Source organism: Triturus cristatus, chromosome 4_1 (genome assembly GCF_964204655.1).
Source record: "Triturus cristatus chromosome 4_1, aTriCri1.1, whole genome shotgun sequence".
NCBI classification, from domain to species: domain Eukaryota; kingdom Metazoa; phylum Chordata; class Amphibia; order Caudata; family Salamandridae; genus Triturus; species Triturus cristatus.
The window spans coordinates 1,194,682,924-1,194,702,644 of NC_140585.1; the positions used below are offsets into that span (position 1 = coordinate 1,194,682,924).

At 48.5% G+C, this 19,721-nt stretch overlaps 1 protein-coding gene across 2 annotated transcripts in view; it reads left to right on the forward strand.

Annotated features, from left to right (window-relative positions):
* MAST1 (microtubule associated serine/threonine kinase 1) overlaps positions 1–19,721 on the forward strand; it is a 492,671-nt gene that overhangs the window by 432,802 nt on the left and 40,148 nt on the right. For both annotated transcript variants that reach the window (XM_085654477.1, XM_085654478.1), the window contains 2 exons: positions 5,697–5,965; positions 15,870–16,070. In XM_085654477.1, the coding sequence (XP_085510603.1) occupies positions 5,697–5,965; positions 15,870–16,070 (470 nt within the window). The remainder of the gene's footprint in view (positions 1–5,696; positions 5,966–15,869; positions 16,071–19,721) is intronic.

Below are 19,721 nucleotides of genomic sequence, written 5' to 3' on the forward strand. Positions count from 1 at the left end.
GGGAAGGGAGTGGGCGGGTGTCACTTTAGTGTCCCTGGGAGAACGGGAGATGGTTCCTAAGATCCAGGTGCCCGCAAATACCGCAAAGTATGGGCAGTGGATCACCATCAACGGCCAAAGAGGGGAGGCTCTGAGAGACACAGGAGCCAGTATGACTATGGTGCGTAGTCAACTGGTGTCTCCAGAGCAGGTAATTCCCGATGTACTCCACCCAGCCGCGATGGCTGACGGCAGAACAGGTCACTATCCAGTGGCCGAGGTTCCCTTTGAATGGGGGGGGGTTGCAGGTTCACTTCGAGTTGCCGTAAGCCCTGCCGTGCCAGTCGATTGTCTGCTGGGCAATGACATGGAGCACAACGCTTGGAAGGAGGTGGAATACCGGACTCACACCGAGATGCTGGGTACACCTGACTGGGCCTGTGTTAGCACAAGGTCCGAGACTACCCGAAGAGGGAGTTCATTCCGGCTGGAGCCTGGAACAAAGGCCCAGCCAGCTGCCAGTCAAGGGAAGAACCGAGGACAGGAGGAGCCTGCCTCGGCGTCTCCACCCCGTAGGACGGATAGGCCACCGGAGGTGGTGGACCAGGAGTCTGCGGAGGGGGACGTTACCAACCTGGAGGACCTACCCATCCCGGCCGAGTGGCACGTGGAGGGAGGCCCGTCCAGGGAGGAATTCTGCCAGGGCCAGAGGGAGTGCCCTACCCTTGAGGGGCTGAGGCGACAGGCCGAAGCCCAGGCAGCAGGGAACGTTGAAGGGAACTACAGTGTTTACTGGGAGGATGGCCTCCTCTACAGTGAACCCAAGGCACCCCTACATGGATCGTCACGAGCCTTGGTAGTTCCTCAACGTTATCGAGCCTTCCTTTTAGAGTTGGCTCACGAGATCCCCTTGGCAGGACACCTGGGGCAAGACAAGACCTTCGCCCGTCTTGTCCCACACTTTTATTGGCCTCAGATGAAAGTGTCGTCCGATACCTACTGCCGGACATGTGTGTCTTGCCAAGCCAGTGGGAAAACAGGGGTGAAGCTGAAAGCTCCCCTGGAACCACTTCCTGTCGTTAGCACCCCCTTTGAAAGGGTGGGCATCGACATTGTGGGTCCGTTAGATCCACCAACATCAGCTGGTCACAGGTTTATCCTGGTCCTGGTGGATCATGCCACACGGTACCCAGAGGCAATACCTCTGAGGACCATAACAGCACCTGTTGTGGCTAGGGCCCTGATGGGAATCTTTACCCGAGTGGGTTTTCCCAAGGAAGTTGTGTCCGACAGGGGGACCAACTTCATGTCAGCATATATGCGGGCAATGTGGAAGGAGTGTGGAGTGACCTACCGGTTCACAACTCCTTACCACCCCCAGACCAATGGTCTGGTGGAAAGGTTTAACAAAACCTTAAAAGGCATGATCAGAAGTCTGCCTGAAAGCCTGCGGAGGAAATGGGACGTCCTCCTACCCTGTTTACTTTTCTCCTACAGGGAAGTGCCACAGAAGGGAGTGGGCTTCAGCCCCTTCGAGCTTCTGTATGGGCACCCTGTACGTGGACCTCTTAACCTGGTGAGAGACGGATGGGAAAGAACTCCCAGAAAGCTCCCCCAGGATGTGGTGAGCTACATGCTGGCCTTCCGGAGCCAAATGGCTAAGTTGTGGAAGCAAGCTTCTGACAACCTGGAAGCCAGCCAAGCAGTGATGAAGGCGTGGTATGACCACAACGCTCACCCGGTGGAGTTGGAGCCTGGCCAGAAGGTGTGGGTGATCGAACCCGGAGAGCTTAGTGCCCTCCAGGATCGCTGGTCAGGACCCTTTGAGGTGTTGGAGAAGAAGGGTAAGGCTACCTACTTGGTGGACCTGAAGACCCCTCGTCAGCCCCTGCGGGTGCTGCATGCCAACCGCCTCAAACCCCACCACGAGAGGCCCGAAGTCATCTTGATGATGGTGACTGACGGAGGAGAGGACGTGGAAAGCGAGCCTCTCCCTGATCTGTTTGCGTCTCAAGAGAAGGATGGGTCGGTGGAGGGAGTGATTCTCTCCCCATCTCTAACTCCTGAACAGCAGGAGGACTGTCGCCAGGTCCTGGGGCAGTACTCTTCGTTGTTCTCCCTTGTCCCGGGTAGGACTCACCTGTGCGTCCATGACGTGGACACAGGAGACAGCCCCCCTGTGAAGTCCAAGATCTACCGGATGTCAGACAAGGTGAAGGCCAGCATTCATAGTGAAGTCACTAAGATGCTGGAGCTAGGAGTGATTGAACCTTCTAGCAGCCCCTGGTCTAGTCCGGTGGTGTTAGTACCGAAAGCTGCACCACCGGGTGCCCAACCAGAACTGAGGTTCTGTGTGGACTACCGGGGACTGAATTCAGTGACAAAAACTGATGCTCATCCGATCCCTAGGGCGGATGAATTGATTGACCGGCTGGGAGCTGCCCAATATCTAAGTACCTTTGACCTTACTTCTGGGTACTGGCAGATCTCTTTGACTGATGGAGCAAGGGAAAGGTCAGCCTTCTCCACGCCCAATGGCCACTACCAGTTCTGTGTGATGCCCTTTGGGCTCAAGAACGCACCTGCCACGTTTCAGCGCCTGGTAAACCAGATCCTCACCGGAATGGAGAGTTTCTCTGCTGCTTATCTGGATGACATAGCCGTCTTCAGTAACAGCTGGGAGGATCACTTGCGTCACCTGCAAGCTGTTCTCCAGGCCCTGAGACAAGCTGGATTGACGATCAAGGCCAGCAAGTGCCAGATCGGGCAGGGGTCGGTAGTGTACCTTGGACACTTGGTGGGTAGGGGAACGGTGCAACCCCTCCAGGCGAAGATCGAGGCCATCATGGCCTGGGAACCCCCCAAGACACAGACTGAGGTCCGAGCATTTTTGGGCCTCACGGGATACTATCGCCGCTTCGTGAAGGGGTACGGTACCATCGTAGCCCCTCTCACGGAGCTCACGTCCAAGAAACAACCTCGACGGGTAGTCTGGACGGAGGCTTGTCAGCAAGCCTTTGAGAAATTGAAGAAAGCCATGTGCGAGGCCCCGGTCTTAAGGGCCCCAGACTTTTCCAAGAAGTTCATTGTCCAGACAGATGCATCAGAACATGGCATTGGGGCAGTGTTATCGCAACTCAACGAAGAGGGTCTGGATCAACCCGTGGTCTTCCTATCCCGGAGACTACTTCCCAGGGAACAGAAGTGGAGTGCAATAGAGCGTGAAGCCTTTGCAGTGGTATGGGCTCTGAAGAAGTTGCGGCCATACCTGTTTGGCTCGCACTTCCTAGTTCAGACCGACCACAGACCCCTTCGTTGGCTGATGCAAATGAAGGGGGAGAATCCCAAGTTGTTGAGGTGGTCTATTTCCCTACAGGGGATGGACTTTCAGGTGGAACATCGGCCTGGAGTGGACCACGCCAATGCAGACGGTCTCTCAAGGTATTTCCGCCTTAGTGATGAGAACTCCCAAGGGGTTGGGTAGCTCTCCCCACTTTCAGCTGGGGGGGACGCGTGTTAGACCTGTCAGCCCTTTGGGTGGTCCCTCCTCATCATTATTTATTTTGTCCCACTTTTGCCTCAAACCCTGTTTGAATTTTTCCTTTTTGGGAACCACCAGACTTTTTCGTGTTGCTGCAGATTCAGGGAGCCATTTTAGCTACCCCTGAAACTTCTGTCTGAGGGCCTGGAGCACAAAATGGTGGCCACCTGTGACATCACCAGCATCCACTGGAACCTACCAGCACCTTCCAGAACATTCCAGGAGATTCCAGGACTCTGTGACAGTTGGAGACCGTTTAGAATGTTGGGAGGATAAGAGAGGCAGTTGGCAGTTGGAGCTGGCAGTTGGCACCTGACTGGTGAAGAGAGAGGAGCACAACAGTGAAGGAGGAAGGAGTGAAGCAGCAGGGGTGGAAACTTGTGCCTGGAGTGGGGTCCATAAACCCACCCTTGATACTTGTCCCTACTGATGGATCCCAGCCTATAGCCCTGTGTGGGAAGAAGACAGAAAAACTCATCCTAAGGACCTGAACAGCAGGAACAGGCCTTAGAAGCAGAAAGCAGCAAGATCCTGACCTGGAAACTGGTTTCCCTGGAGTCCGGCGTCGAGTAGCCTGAGACCTGGAGCCCGAGGTGGAGAAGCGGCGCTGACTGAAGTAGCAGACGTCGTACCCGGAGCCGCCCGAGGTCGTGAGAGGGCGCCGACGGAGGTCGTGAGGAATACCAGAGGTCGAGGAGGAAGTGAACCGAGGTCGAGTGAGCGGCGTCATCGGAGGAGTGAAGTCCGCCCTCCGGAGTCGTCGGAGACCGAGGTAGAGGAGCACCGGAGGTCGGGAGTGAGGATCGCACTCCGGAGTCGCCCGGAACCTGAGAGGAGGAGCACCGGAGGTCGGGGGTGAGGATCGCACCCCGGAGTCGCCGGAAGTCGACATCGAGGCCAGGCCGGCCGACGTCATCGGAGCCGAGAGCGCCATCGGACCGGAGCCGCCCGAAGTCGACATCGTGAAGAGACTGCCCGACGCCGTCGAATCGGAGGTAGAGATCGAACCGAGGCTGCCGACATCGGACCGGAACCGCCTACCGGCGTCGTCAAAGAACTGACATTGTGCCGAGGCCGCCGAGACCGAACCGGAACCGCCTCACGGCGTCGACACGACTCCAGCGGCGTCGGAACATCAGAAAAAGGGCAGTAAGTGGAGTAGAGGGCGCCTAAGGCCCTGTGGAGACCTGAGAGACTGCTCTAAGGGGCTAGGGAGGTGCTGAAACCAACCTGACTGTGCCTGGGGTGAACTGGGACTAACCTAGAGAGGTTGTGTGGAGAGAGAAAGCCAGGGCACTGGTATTCCCCCCTTTGATCTACCTCAGATTAGGCCTCAGCCTTGTCCCAGCCAGGGAGTAGCCCCCCTCAAGCCTTCCACAACCCTACAAGCTGTGCCTGGGCCATATCAGCCCTTAAGAATTGAAGTGTCATCTGATTATATGAGGGTTGCGGTATACTTTTAATTATTTATTGGGGGTACTGTATTTATTGGATTTTTACCTATTTATTGCTGCACTATATTTATAGGTCCACAGGACTTGATGGTGTACAATATTTATTGGTACAGTATTTATTGCCTCAAAGTATTTAATTGTCTGTATATATTGCACTTGTATTTATGCCCTGTTATTTATGATCACCCCTATTTATTTCATCAAACAGCCAGTATTTATTTGACCTGCACTAATTGAAACTTGTATATTGTGATTGTCTTATTTATTTTTCCAATCAACAACTAAGAGAAAAAGATAAAGAAAGAATATTTTCATAATTTTTACGGTGTAGAGTCGTTTTTGGAACGGATGCACGCATGGTTATTGTATGGGTATATTGTATGCTTAGCACTGCGCCTGTTTCCTGACCACTCGAGCCAAGCTACCACAGTGTGTTCGGGGAGTCCACCACCACCCTGCGGAGTGGGAGTGGGCTGTTTCCAACACTTCCTTACTAATCCCTAGGTAAATTTAACTTAGAAGGGCATGTATCATGGGTATTTCCTTTTTGTGGGCGGCAGTAGTTCTGAGAGAGATGTCTGCTTACACTGAGCTGCTTGGGTAGATGTGCCTCCGCAAGTGTCCTTTGTTCTTATGGAACTGCCTGGGTTGATTTGCCATGGGGAAGCACCTCCTGTGATACTTTTGCTTTAGGCCCTCCTCTTTTGTGATATATGATGTAGGAAGAGATTCTCAGCCTCCGAGTCTTCCTTCACCACGGAGAGTGATTCCAGCCCACCACTGGGTGCTCGTCGCAGGTTCTCAGCATTGATGGACACCAGCCGCTTCACTACACCTCTACAGGACGAGCCTGAACGCCAGTCCCAGAAGCAGGACAAGACCCTGCCTGATGAGATGGGCCCCCAACCGCAAGATTCTGCATCCAAATCTTCCTCAGAGCAGCAGCCAGCTCCTAGCCCAGCAGGACTCGTGGGAGTAGACCATGAACCAGGTAAAGAATGTGAACTACATTAACTGCCCTTTTATTAATAATTAACATCAACATAGAACAACATCAAAGAATATAAAATGAGTGAGTCAGTATATGTGCCTAGCACAGAAATATTCAGGCTGTCATCATGGGACCTTCATTAATATACACGTACTGGATATTTCCTCGTATGTGTGGGGTCTGTGGACAGTTTTTAAAGAGAGAACAACACTTTCTAACCTTGAAGTAATATCAATCTGAGGGTAACATTTTCATTTTCAATTACATTTTTTTAAAATAAAAATGCATACATCATATAAATTTGAAAAGAAGTTAAAATGGGTTTAAAACCACAAAAAGCGGCATTCCACTCACACCCTTTTTTTTATTGTCCTTTTAAAAAAAAATATGTAAAAGGGTACTATTAAACAAGTACAAAGGTAATATTTTAAATTAGGTTATATCCCATCTTTATCTTCGTACACCACCAGAAGACTTTCTTTGTTATGTATTCACTCAGAGTGTATCTCAGTGGTCGATTTTTATGTTTTCTCCACTGACTGTTTTCTCTTCAAGGATTTTTTTTTTGCTCAGCAAAGCTTTGGCTCATGATGGGAAGATGTTGATAGGCATTGTCTTATGGGTTGCAGGGTCCTTTTTTGTGAGGGGTTCCTCAACAGTCTTGTCAGTGCTGCAAACCAGTTGCCCCTAAAGTAATTCTTTTCAGTTCCGCCTCTGCTACCCTTGCCTGTGAGTTTTTTCCCCTGTTCTTGACATCAAGGCTCCATAACAAGCCACACAAAGATAAGTCCATGCTGTTTTGTGTGCTAAGCATTTGCCACCCATTACTCACTCATTCTGTACTCACACCTATAACTTTCTAACTGTAAAGCAGTTCCACTACATCCCAATACATCCAAAGGAAAGAATAGGAGAGGGGGGCAGAAAAGGTTGGTAGGGAAGAAGGAAAATGGAAGACAAATGGTGAGGTGGGCTCATGCTGGAATGAAAGCAGGGTAGTCAGCTGAAATCAAGCCTTTATTGAAACCACAACTTGACTAATAACAAATTAGGGGAACAATTCTCAAACTCCATGCCACATCATATCCTAACTGTTATGGAAAATTTGGCAACACAAATACATGACCAGTCATTGCTGTCCACTCCTAGGCAACGCAATTGAGACTTGCCATGGAAGGTTTGTGCACCCTCTATTTATGAGAAAATAAATTTATTGTGTATGGCTCTTATAGAGAACAATTAGCTTGAACAGCAGACTCTAAATCCACATATTCTCCAGCACTGGATCTTTCGTATCCTCGCATGCTTAAATCATTCCCCATCATCAGGCTGGGAATTCCTGGTATCCTTAGATAGCCTTAAATAGTGCTACAAATGGCTCTAGGCTTCAAAAACAGTGTTTGTTTAGTTACACATTCACTTTATTTGAAACAATCTGAATGACAAACAGTGAGGTTGAAGTGCTAGCTCTGCTACTCCCCGTACCTTAGCTCAGATTTCTACTACAGATTGTGTGTGAGAGAGTCAACAAGGAGAACTCTGCTCTAACCTCTCAGTGATCTTATGTTATTACACGTTCTGGTCTAACCTCCTAAGGGGGTGCTCCCCCATCTAGGAATGATTCAGTGAAAAGTACCCCACCAAGCACTTCCACAAAGGCAGTGCATAAAAGGAGACATGTTATCTAAAGCATCTGCAGCCACCTCCTCACAGAGAAATACTTGGATTTCCTCTGTAAAAAATTCCAGAAAGTCTAATTCTTGTGATGCCTTGTCTGGATCCTAACTGTTGGCTCTTCTATTATCCTCATCAATGAAGAAAAAAACACCTTCATCATCAATGGAATTCTCAGTGTCCCAAGCTTCGATGACAGCTGTGAGGAGATCATTGATGACAATGACATAATCGATGACAACAGGGCTGTCGATGGTGATGCCATCGATGATGATTCCTCCCACCGCCAACAATCGACGACACCACCAACATCAACACCTTCAGCATTGTGAACTCCGAAATCATCAACTATGACACCATTGACAATGGGCTTTCCTACAACTACCTTTTCACCCATCAAACTGAGGACTACTTTGCCCACCCAGATTCTGGATTCAGAACTAGAGGCTGAATTTGGCGATCAAGATGCCTTGGCATTTGCCTACAGTCCTACCCAACTGGCTGTCATTACGTCTCTGACTTTAAAGAGCCCTTATATGAAAAGAACAGTTACCAGGAGTATCAGCCACAGACCTATATGGCTGACAGTCCTCGCTCTTATGGTTCTCCTCCTTATAGTAGAGAGTCAGAGGTCTTACAGGTGCCTGTTGCATTTTTATAGTATTAACAAATGCTCCATAACAGGTAGGATCTGCAGCAGAAGATGGACAACTTCCTCCAAAGAGTAATCCCAAGCAACCTATGGGACAACCTACAACTCCACCACCTCTGGCACCTGCTGTGCCTACTGTACCTACACCTTCACTCCCCCCTCTACCATATACACCTCCCACTACCACCTTCACCACCAAAAGATACACCTCCCAGAGTTGTTAACGTGTCCCTTGTTCTGCTCAGGCCCGAGGACACGAAGTGGAAATCTCATTTGATTCTGTGTATTCAGATTTGGAGGAACAGAAAGGAGAACTTCCACAGGGAGATAACGAAGGTAATGAGGAATGGGTTGACTACTTCATAGCCAAGGACGGAGATAATCCAGCCAACCACATTCGCCCCAGATTACATAGCCCGGTCTCATACTCTAATGGAGAGAGCCAGCCGGCAAAGAAGGTCAATTTTACATTGATTTCAGTGGAGCAGCAATGCTTCCTTTATGACTTTAAAGAACAACCATGCAAGAACATCTAAACTAATTCATTACTATACTTCATCTGGTCAGAAGTCCTAAAATTAATTAAAACAACACCTATGGCTCCAGCGATGGTGGCACACCTGAAGAAAAAGTGAAGAGTCCTGAAATCAGCCCCTGCCTTTCGTACTGGACACCCAAAACCAGACTCTGGGCCTTATTTATATATTGGCAGAATGGGTACTCCATCGCAACGGTGACGGCACTCCCTCCCCATTGATATACTGGTCCACCAGCCAAATTTAAATGCGGTTGGAAGTTAAGTTTGGTCATGACCAGTGCTTAATTTGTAAAATAATATGTGCCAGGGCCCTGAACAGGAGGCCACTGCAGCTTGCATCCCCAATTGCCTCTGTCATCGCTGCCAATGGCTGTACCAAAACAACTACTAACCATATCAAGTGCGACAGTTCAGATTATTCCATGTCCCCAAAGCTGGCAAAGGAATGGCTGGGGAGGCAGGTAGTGGTAATTTTGAATGTAAATTGTATTCATAAACAACCTTCATTCAGCCTATCTCTAAATTTGATGAGTTGCGCAATAATGTGGCAGACTGTCATAAGTGCGATGTTGACAATTAAGAGTCACAACCGAGCACCAGAAACCTATTAAGCGCTGGTGCTGAGCACCGGAAACCACCGGCTCACATTAGGCACTGGCCACGGCAGATACTGCTCTTTCGCCACCATGGCCAAACTTCTCCAAATGCCCTGGGGAGTAAGGGCCATCAGAGAAATGGCCACATGTCCACCTGTCCAATTTAGATAGGCAGACCAGTTTAGATTGGCAGTGGCCAAACTTCTCCAACTACTCTGGGGAGTAAGGGCCATCAGAGAAATGGCCACATGTCCACCTGTCCAATTTAGATAGGCAGACCAGTTTAGATTGGCAGTGGCCAAACTTCTCCAACTACTCTGGGGAGTAAGGGCCATCGGAGAAATGGCAACATGTCCACCCGCCCAATTTAAATAGGCAGACTGTTAGTCTTTTTTTTACTCATCCATAGCGCCAGGTAAAACATGGCAGTACGAAACAGTAAAATCGTTATAATGCGCCCCGCAAAGAAAGAAGCTCTACCCATGGTGGCAAGAGCATTATATTTTTTATTTTTAAAAAGAAAATCTCGTTTTGGAATTTTATTTTTGAAAATAAAAAAATACTGTTTGCTACATGGCTTCCGACGCAGACTTGTAGCAAAGACTAAAATGCATTGACAGTAACTGCCATGACTGTATTTTCTGCCAATACCTATATAAATGACCTCCTTCTTGGCACTCATTTATAAATTTGGCAGGTGGTCTGTCAGTCATGGGAACAGAGTAATTTACTCCATTCTCATGGCAGAACAGCGGGCCACCTGCCGTAATATAAATCGGGCACTCTATCAGAACATCAGCGGCCCAGCGCAGATCAAAGAACACGATCATGCCATCCTCTGCGCCTCTGGACAGAGACAGACCAAGGTTAGATAATTTGTGCACTACGATTAGTTCTATGGTGGCAACATCCAGATAGGCTATCTGATAGAGACTCCTAGCCACAAATTCCTTACCTTAGAATATTCCCATACATCACACTGGATCCATACATTTTTGAGCATTCCACCTTGGGCGCCAGTAGGTGGTGTCATTCGGCTCGGTATCGCACAGTTGTTGTTGTCCATGCCAGAAATGACATGGTCAGGGCATGTAGGCACCATCCCAGTATGCTGACCTCAGTTCCTTCTTTTCCTTCCGCGCTATCAGCGTGATTCTGGACTGAACTCCCCTCAGTCATTTTTTGACTGACTTGTTTTGACCTTCTGTCAAAGTCTAGTCTGCCGTCTCTTTTTTCAACTTTTTCTGGACATGTCACCAAAGAAACCCACCGGGTTTTAACCTTTTGGCACCTGTCATCGACAGATGCCAGTGACGGACTCCCACTTGGTACGTTTGTGGTGTCTGGAGAGTGACCACTACTTTGTGTCATGTGCAGAGTGCACGTCTATGAACCCCAAGGCCATCTGCCAGTGGGCCATGAAGTGGGCCATGAAGCTCTTGGGCGCTCATCATGTGACTCTGCGCCGCTGCAGGTCCCATTTGCATGGGAAGTCTTGGGACCGATCTCTAAGTCACTCGCATTGGTCCTCGTCCCACTCCAGGACTTCTTCTAATAAGTCTCACGAGAAGAAGTCCTATAAGTCCAAGTGCTCTTCTACTTCTCCGTGTCACCCCGTATTGGATACGGCCGACTCTCTGGGCAAAGCCATTGCTTCTTCAGTGGCACTTCAACATCACATCTGGTTGAGGAATACTGGCTTTTTGGGGATGTCAAAGCCTCACTCATGGACATGCCCTTCAATGGAGCCTCTCTTTCTGGAGACAGGTCAGATTCAGCCTTGGAGAGATTCAAGGACAGTAGGGCCACTGCTAGGACATTAGGGCTCTCTGTGTCCCCACGACAGCTGTATTCCGCCTTATGCTCCATGGCTGTTAGAGGCTATTAGCCACATCCTTTCCCCCTGGCCATCCTGGCCAGCAGGCTCAGTCCTTTCGTGGCCACAGTCGTGGGTCCCAGAAGCCTTGTAGGGCCCAGTGCCAGAGGTTTGCCCAATTCCACCCCCTGGCAGCTGCACAGTTAAAGCCTCTTTCGTTTGCCCTCAATACAGCATGGGCATCCAGTTGGGGGTAGAATACAATACCATCTACCCCAATGAAGGGAGATTACAGTAGACAAATAGGTGCTCCAAATTGTACAACAGGGTTATGTACTCCCGTTCCAACAATCCGTACTGCCACTCCCTCCATCCCCAGATTAGCTGATACAGGACCACCTTGTGCTGTTGCAACAGGAAGTACTAGCCCTTCTGGCCAGAGAAGACATCAAGGAAGTGCCAGCACCAGAAGTAGGTTATGGTTGCTATTCCTGTTACTTTCTAGTGCCAAAGAAGGATGGAGACGTCTGTCCTTTCTTAGATCTGCGCCCTCTCAATTACTTCTGGAAAAAGTAAAAGCTTAATATGCTCACCCTGGCTCAGGTCTTATCTAGCCTGGACCCTGGAAAGTAGCTTTGGACTTGCAGGACGCCTATTTCCACATTCCTGTCCTGCCTGCTTACAGATGCTACCTGCTGTTCACAGTGGCATGGAGCCTCTTCAGTTTGGTGTGCTCCACTTTGGCCTTACCAGTGTCTCTCAGGTGTTCACCGAGATGATCGCGATGGTTACAGCACATCTGCGAGGTCTAGGGTTCCAGTCTTTTCCTCCCTTGACGATTGCCTGTTGAAGGCTAGCTCACCCCAGGAAGTCGTCTCCCAACTCCAGACTATGGGGGGCCTCCTGCATCTCCTGATGTTCACTATCAACATGCCAAAGTCACACCTGACTGACACCAGATGCTCCCTTTCATCGTAGCTATTCTGGATACATTGCAGTTTTGGGCTTGTCCTCTGGAACAGGGAGTCCAGGATATTCAGGCTATGATGTTTCAGCCTCTATTTTGGATTTTGGTGAGACTCACTCTGAGGCTGCTTTGTCTCAATGCCTTTTCCATCCTGTTGGCAAAATATGCCCATTGGCAAATGTGGTCTCATGGACCACGATTGGGTCAATGGCAGACCACTCTCTCTTCCCCACCCAGAACTCACAATGGTGACAGATGTGTCACTCCTGGGTGGGGTCGCCATTTGGGAGAGGTGGAAATCAGAGGACTCTGGTATCTGGCTGAATCCGGACTCCAGATCAACCGTGCTGAACATCCGTGCGATCCGACTGACATTGAAAACCTTTCTACCCTCCATCAGGGCAAGGCTAGTGGAGGCGTTCACGGACAGCACACCGAAGAAATTCGGCACAACTTATAAAAAAAGGCTATCTTTGTTAGGAATTTTTAGACACCACAACAATAAAGTTCCACCAGAATTATGAATTCCACCAGAATTTGCAAAGTATAGTTAATCAAAGCATTGTACTCAACCACAAACAAGCATTGCCAATTTCCACAAATTTGACACTTGGAAACTTTTTCACAAAAAGTTGTAATGTGGTCACTTAGAGTCACTTTCGGTGACCAACTATTATAGGGAGCCGGTCATGGGGACCAGCAAGTTCCTCAGAAACAGTTACTTCTGCAGCTGAAGCTTTCGTCAATTCGTTCAAGGCACTTTTGTCCTGTGCTGGGCTTTCTTATAGAAGGAGTCTTGATGCATGGGATGAAGGATGCGGAAGCTGCTCAAAGGATGCCGCAGATGCGATGTGGTCGATGGGGATATGGCTGCTCCTACTCCTTGGTCCACAAGGGGGTTGAGGTGGTCTTGGTCACAGGGTCGACATCCCTCGAAGATTGCTCGGTACTGGCAGAAGGTCAAGTGCCACTGGATTACCAGTCGACCAGAATCCCCCTCACAGGCCAATCTTTCCTGGATCTAGAACTCATCCTCTGGGGGACCCAGCTGCTCTCTAATGACACTCCTGGGCTCAGCGAACTCAGGTGCAACTTTGTGCATCTGGTCCTGGTCCCTAGTGCTGCACCGTGGCAGCTGGCGACAGTTTAAAGATTCTGGGTTACCAAATTGCTGCAGCAGACTTCGCAGATGTTTCGTGCTTGTGCTCTGAATAGTCAGCCAGCTCACTGATGCTTGAAGCCTCTTGGTTTTGACTGGGCTCTGGAGACAACTTCTCCTTGAACAGGACACAGCAGGCATAGTCCCACTCCTTTGCTAGCCACCAGGATCAGCAGGTGCAGTCCACGCCGTTGCAGCCTCTCTTTTCCAGTTCCATGGTGTAGCAGGGCAGTCATTCTTTGGTCCTTCCTCCAGTCCTGTTGAGATCTGAGTTCAGGGTGCTAGGGGTACCCTACTTATGCTCAGAAAATGCCCTCAGGGCAGGATTCGGTTGGTAGCCAATAGACTACCATGTTCCTTCCCACCTGGTAACCTCTTCCCGTAAAGTGTGGCATCTGTGCATTCCAGGATGCACCTTTCTGCTCACTTCCAATATGGCAGAACCCCTCTCTTGGCATGTGGAACTCCCTGGCCCAACCTAGAGGTGTGGCTGCCAAGGGGGCTACACAACCGTGGAAAATAGTTTGGCGACTTCTTTCCCCACTCCTGTCCCAAGTGCCAGCCTGTCTGCATGAACAATGGAGCAGTCCCTCTCCCAAGGGTTAACCATTTAGCCCCTCAAAGTCATCTTCTCCTTTGAAGTTCACCTTTTGGGCAAACACCTGTGTGGCTTCTTGCAGGAGGGAGGTTACACCTCCTTCCAGAACAGGCCCCTGTTGTCTCTTTTCCTGTAAGTCGTTAGCACGTCTCCCCAGGAGGGCATAAAGCTGTCTCGACCACAGGACCCCGTGTGCAACCAGTTTGGGTACAGGGGACTAAAAGTGGCAACTTTGCTAAAGTTGCACACTGCAACTTGTTACATTAAATTCGACCCGAGAAGCAAATCAGGCTTAACGTAACAAGTTGTTTGATAAAGGTATCTTTGCTCGCACCATTCAGAGTTAGCACAGCTAAGGGGGATCAGCGTGTAACTTTGCACTTGCCAAGTGGGCCCTAGCTCTTCCACAGTAAAAATGACAGTTTTGCATTTTTACTATCAGAACATGCAAAATTACATGTTCTATCCGTGGGATATGTTGCTCCCTGCCTTAGTACCTAGTAGGTCTGCAATAGGGGTGACTTGCACATACACAGTCTGGCTATGCCATTGCTTTAAATGGTAAAGACGGGCCAGCAGTTAAAACTGCTCTTCCAGACTGTAAATGACGGGCTAAGAGTCTCATTTTACTCATGTCCCACCCAGGGTAATAGAACCAGTGCTGCAGTCCCTGGGAGGACTCTCTAACTTACATGCAGTGGGTACCATTCACTAGGGTCCTACATGTAAGTTAGCTTGGCCAAATGGGTAAAAGCCAATTTGTCATACCAGTTTAAGGGTAATGGCAAAGGCACTGGGGTCTAGTTAGCTAGCCCCTGTGCACTCTTACAGTGGTAAAACCAGCAGCCTCAGTCCAAAAAGTTGGGGGTGACCATACAAAAAGAGGCATTTACTTACAGTCTCTCTGCAAAATTGTTTACATGGCAGTATTATCACTTTCATCCTCTACGATACTTAGAATTTAATCTCCTGTGGATCCCAAACAGCAGATAACGTGTTTATCTATTCTGTTTCTGAGATTCAAAAGATGGAGAATGCAAGGTTACTTACTTGTACTCCTTCATCATGTGTACCTCTTTATTCGGACATTCCTATCAAAATGAGCTACCTTACTGACACTGCTGTGCATTTCTAACCCCTGAACTTTTGGGGTTCTTTAAGGTGCAGGGTCAAAATGTAAACTTGGATTCTGATGTGCACCATTTCATGCATTGCTTTGTTTTTTGGGGGAACGACAGGGGGTTGAATAACGTGGCTTTCCAGCCAAATGTATCTTACAAGGCCACAATCAATTGTAATTAGCAGATCCTAAATGTCACACATTTCAAAACGGTACTTAATATGGAAGTGTGATCCTGGATCCCACATTTAGGGGAAGATCCAGTGTTTATGAATTGAAAGAAGTTACTCATGAAGGAGACCCAGGATCTCTAGTAAATAACTTTGCATCCCATTTATACACAATATTGATTTGTCACTTCCTGCCAGAGTCCTCTGCTTCCATGATTCTATGTTTTCTCCAGTACATCTGAATATACACCTAGAGGGTACTTCCCTTCATGAAGAGTCAATTTTATTTAAAATAAAAATTTATTATAATCTAGGCAGTCTCGCTCACACTCTCTCTCTCTCTCTCTCGCTCTCTCTCTCTCTCTCTCTCTCTCTAGCTCTATTTCTCTCCCTCTGGTCCTCCCACCTTCACTCTCTCTCTCTCACACATACACACACTCTGAAACATGTTCTCAATATTGTATGCTCTTTCTCAATCACATACATTCACATTTTGATAAGGACTGTTTAGTTCACTTTGGTAATGACCTTTCCTTACACATTTTCCCTTTCTCACGTTTTCTTGCTTATCCTCCTCTTTGCCAATCCTCTGTATCCCAATGTGTTTTTGGCAGTTGACAAAACCACGGCTACAGATACTCCTTCTGTGAAAGAGTCCGACCCATCAGCTCCCAAAGCAACCAATGACCTGGTTCTGCGTCGAGCAAGGCACCAGCAGATTTCTGGAGACTCACCAGAGAAACGCACGTCGCGGCCCAGTGGCAAAGTCATCAAGTCTGCATCAACCACCGCCCTGTCTGTTATGATACCTGCAGGTAACTCTACTGCCTTGTTGCCGTACAGAATAACATAATACTCAGTGCCAACTTCATCACTGCTATTTCTGTCATGACACCCTCAGGTAACATTATGACTGCCAGCCCATCATAGTATCTAGTGGTAACTCTTTCACCATCTTGCCTTTGAAGGTCACCTCAGGTTTCAATGCCAGCATTGATACAGGTTGCTCCAGTAATGCTGTGGCCATTGACATTGCCCCTGTTTCTCTTCTTTCTCTGTCATGGCACCCATATGATACTCCAGTTCAGTACTTCATTATAACCTAGAGAACACCATTCTATGTTTGATTATACCTGCAGCTAGGTGTATCGCTGCAGTGTCCATCACAGTATCAACAGATCACCACAGAGCCATCAGCCCCAATCCCAAACTGCCCAGTGTACTTCAGTATAGGTATATTAGCTTGGAACGTCCTGTCTGCCAGATATGTCAACATTTACTGTCTCTAGCATGGCACAGGTATCACTGCACCTTTTGCCCCAGTCATGATACAGGTTGGCATCACGGTATGGCATCCTCTTTCTACCAACGTGCCATTATCCCATTGGGCACTGCCTGTCTTCTGGTTCAAATAGTTTGGCATGTGCTATCTCTGCAATGCTTCAAGTATCCCAACATGGACTTCCTACACTGGGTGTGTGCCGCTGTCTTTTTGGGTATGTTTTTTGCAGTGTTTCAGTGAGAAGGGGAAGAGGGAGTACATGTGGCAGAGACAAGCAAGGTAGTGCCTGCAGAGAATGGCAGAGCCAATGGAGTGGCTGAAACTACTGCATCACTGTTCATTACCTATCTTTGAGGCTGGTGTCCGCCTGCCTATTTATTCTGCGCTCTTCTGTGCCCCACATATGACATTAGCTTATCTCTAACACTGAGTTTGTAACTCTTTGTTCCATTCCTCTTGGTCTCAGTGTGCCTCTATATCGCTCAATTGCTGTCAATAAGCATTCATTTCCAGTTGATGAATCACTCCCTCATACACTCTGCCTCTATGTTTACCTTTGTCGCCAATGCTTTTTTTGTCTGTTGTTATCTCTCACTTGTACTTTGTCACTTTAGGTGCTCAGACTTTCAGTCATTCTGTGTCTAAATCACTTTGTTTCTATGTAGCTCTCTCTCACTCACTCACTATGTTTTAGTCTCACTGTACCGTGCAGCAGTGGAAACCAAAGCAATAAACGATTCCTTCTGCTTCGATGTGCTGCATAGAGTTTCTAGATTTCTAGACAAGGAGGATAAAGACAAGATGCGGGTCGAGAATTCAATTAGTTTAGGTGGATGGATGGGGGCAAATAAAAAGGAAAGTACAGGAACTCAGTTTTAGAAAAGGTTAACATAACATACCATAAAGCCATGACATATGGAAGAAAGGCAGCCAAAGATAACTGATTTTAGAAGGGGGAGAAGTTGAGACACTAGAAGAGGAGGTGATGTCACCAAAAAGGTGATGTAGAGCAAAAAAAGGGGTGGACTTAGACTGATCCTCGAGGGACACCAAGTGGTAGATTGTCGAAGTAGAGATAATTCAGAAATTTGCTCAACAGAGAAAGCGTAGCCTGAGAGGTAAGATGAGAACCAATTTAGGGCAGGGCTGGTGATGCCAAGGGTGTTGATACACCAAAGTAAAGTGAATGACCTACATTGTCAAAAGCTGCAGATCAGATCCAGGTGTCCGAAGATAGTTGACAGGCGATTTTGATGAGCTGAGGAGAGAAAGTTGGCTACATGGGAGAGGCAATTGTCTGAAGGGCACAGAAGACGATTGGAGGGGGTTGAGTATGTTGCCAGACGTCAGTTGAAAACTTGACACTCCACTATTGTGGAGAAAAATGTGAGCTAGATACTTGGTATATTGAGGAGGGATAGGATTGTTGGTGTTTTTTCCATACGGGTATGTCAGAACCCCTTTCAGAGGGCCACGGGACAAGCGGAGCTACTGTGCTCAACTGTGGTGGGTTAGGCATTTTAATCATAATGTCTCAGGGCCCGACTTCCTGAGCAACTGGGCCAAGTACCCCTTCAGGCCTTGACTCTCAAAAGTAGCGTGGGTTGAGCAGCCCAAGGCTTCTTGAAGGGAGGTAGATGCTGGAGGGGTGAATCAAGGCTCACAACTCAAAATATATTCAATAGCAGCAATAAACAATTGTCAAGTCAAATGACTGTTTTTATTAAAAAAGGAGTATTTATATACAAACACAAAGTAAAACACCGAATATGCAAACAATACACATGGTCCCCCGAGGTGGGGGCTCTAGTGTTAAATAACCAGGTCTCGGAGTCCCACTTACCTCTCACTAACTGTAGTGATTATTCCCCATTCACCTTAGGTGACATTCCACTAGTAGTCCGAGTCTCACGAGTCCCACTCCAAGTCTTCCACTAGTCAAAAGTGTTCCAGCGCCTGAAGAGCTATGTGGCAGAACAAGATCCCTCAGCACTTTCTGACCCTGTGATGAGTCTTACCCACTTCTACAGGGGATTGCGCTATCAGAATCCCTGGGATCTTTTTACTCTCAGACGCCGTTGAGGGCTGCAGTGGCTGCTGATGGTGAATGCACTTGTGGCTCTGCCAGGGCAGTGGCTGTGCGTACACCACACTTCCTCCTGTAAGTTGATAAATTCCTATGATCCCTCTCACAGGTGGGGGGACAATCGCTTGGGTTCAGATCCTCAGTTGGGTCTTGGGCACACAGAGCTCACCACAACATCCTCTCCTCACAACAACGGCTGAACCAGGCAATGTCCATTGTTCTTTACAGTGACCTCATCTGACATACAGGGTTAACCACCCTACTCGGCACAAGGCAACGGCCCGATCGGCTCAGGATTAATCTTCTGTTCACGATGTCCCCTCTGGCATATGGGCATATGGGGCTACCAACTTCACTCCACACATCAGCTACAGCCCGATGGGCATTGTAGTAATCATCACAGTGGCCCGCCTCTGGCCTACAAGGTCACCAAATTCACTCAGCACAAGTGCTATGGCCAGATCAGTGCAAACATAGCTTACTTCACAACAGCCCCCTCTGTCATACAGGGTCATGGATTGTAGTCTGCACACTGGTGACAGTCAGATCAGTTCCACAGCCGTCTCCTCACTCCTCGATACAGGGATCCATTCACCAGGATCCTCCAGTGGACCTTGCTCCATCAAAGCACTCTCCTATTCCTCAGAGGCATATTGGTCTTGGCAAGCAGGCAGGCAGTGGTGCTCCAGACTCCAGGGGCAGGATTTCCCTGAGTGATATCTCCTCAGCCAGCTGTGAGAGTGGCAAACCTTAGCCCCCAGCCCTGGTTACAGGCAGAAGTCTTGCAGAGCTTCTCCTCCTCGCACAGTCTGACTAGCAACTTGACAGGTGACAATTTTGGACGCCTTGATCTCCCCTTCTTATATTACATTTCCAGACACCAAATGTGATTTAGGGTCCGAGTCTTCAAAGTTTGTGTCAGGGGTCTGCTTTCTTTAGAAGTGCCCACTGCTCTGTCCTACCCTTCCTCCAGAAAGCAGTCTATCACAGCAGGAGCAATTCCAACACAGGCCATAGAAGTGACTAGAGGTTCACACCGGCATGTCAGCCACAGTGATATGTGCACCAAAAGGTTTCTCCAGGACCCCAGTCATAATC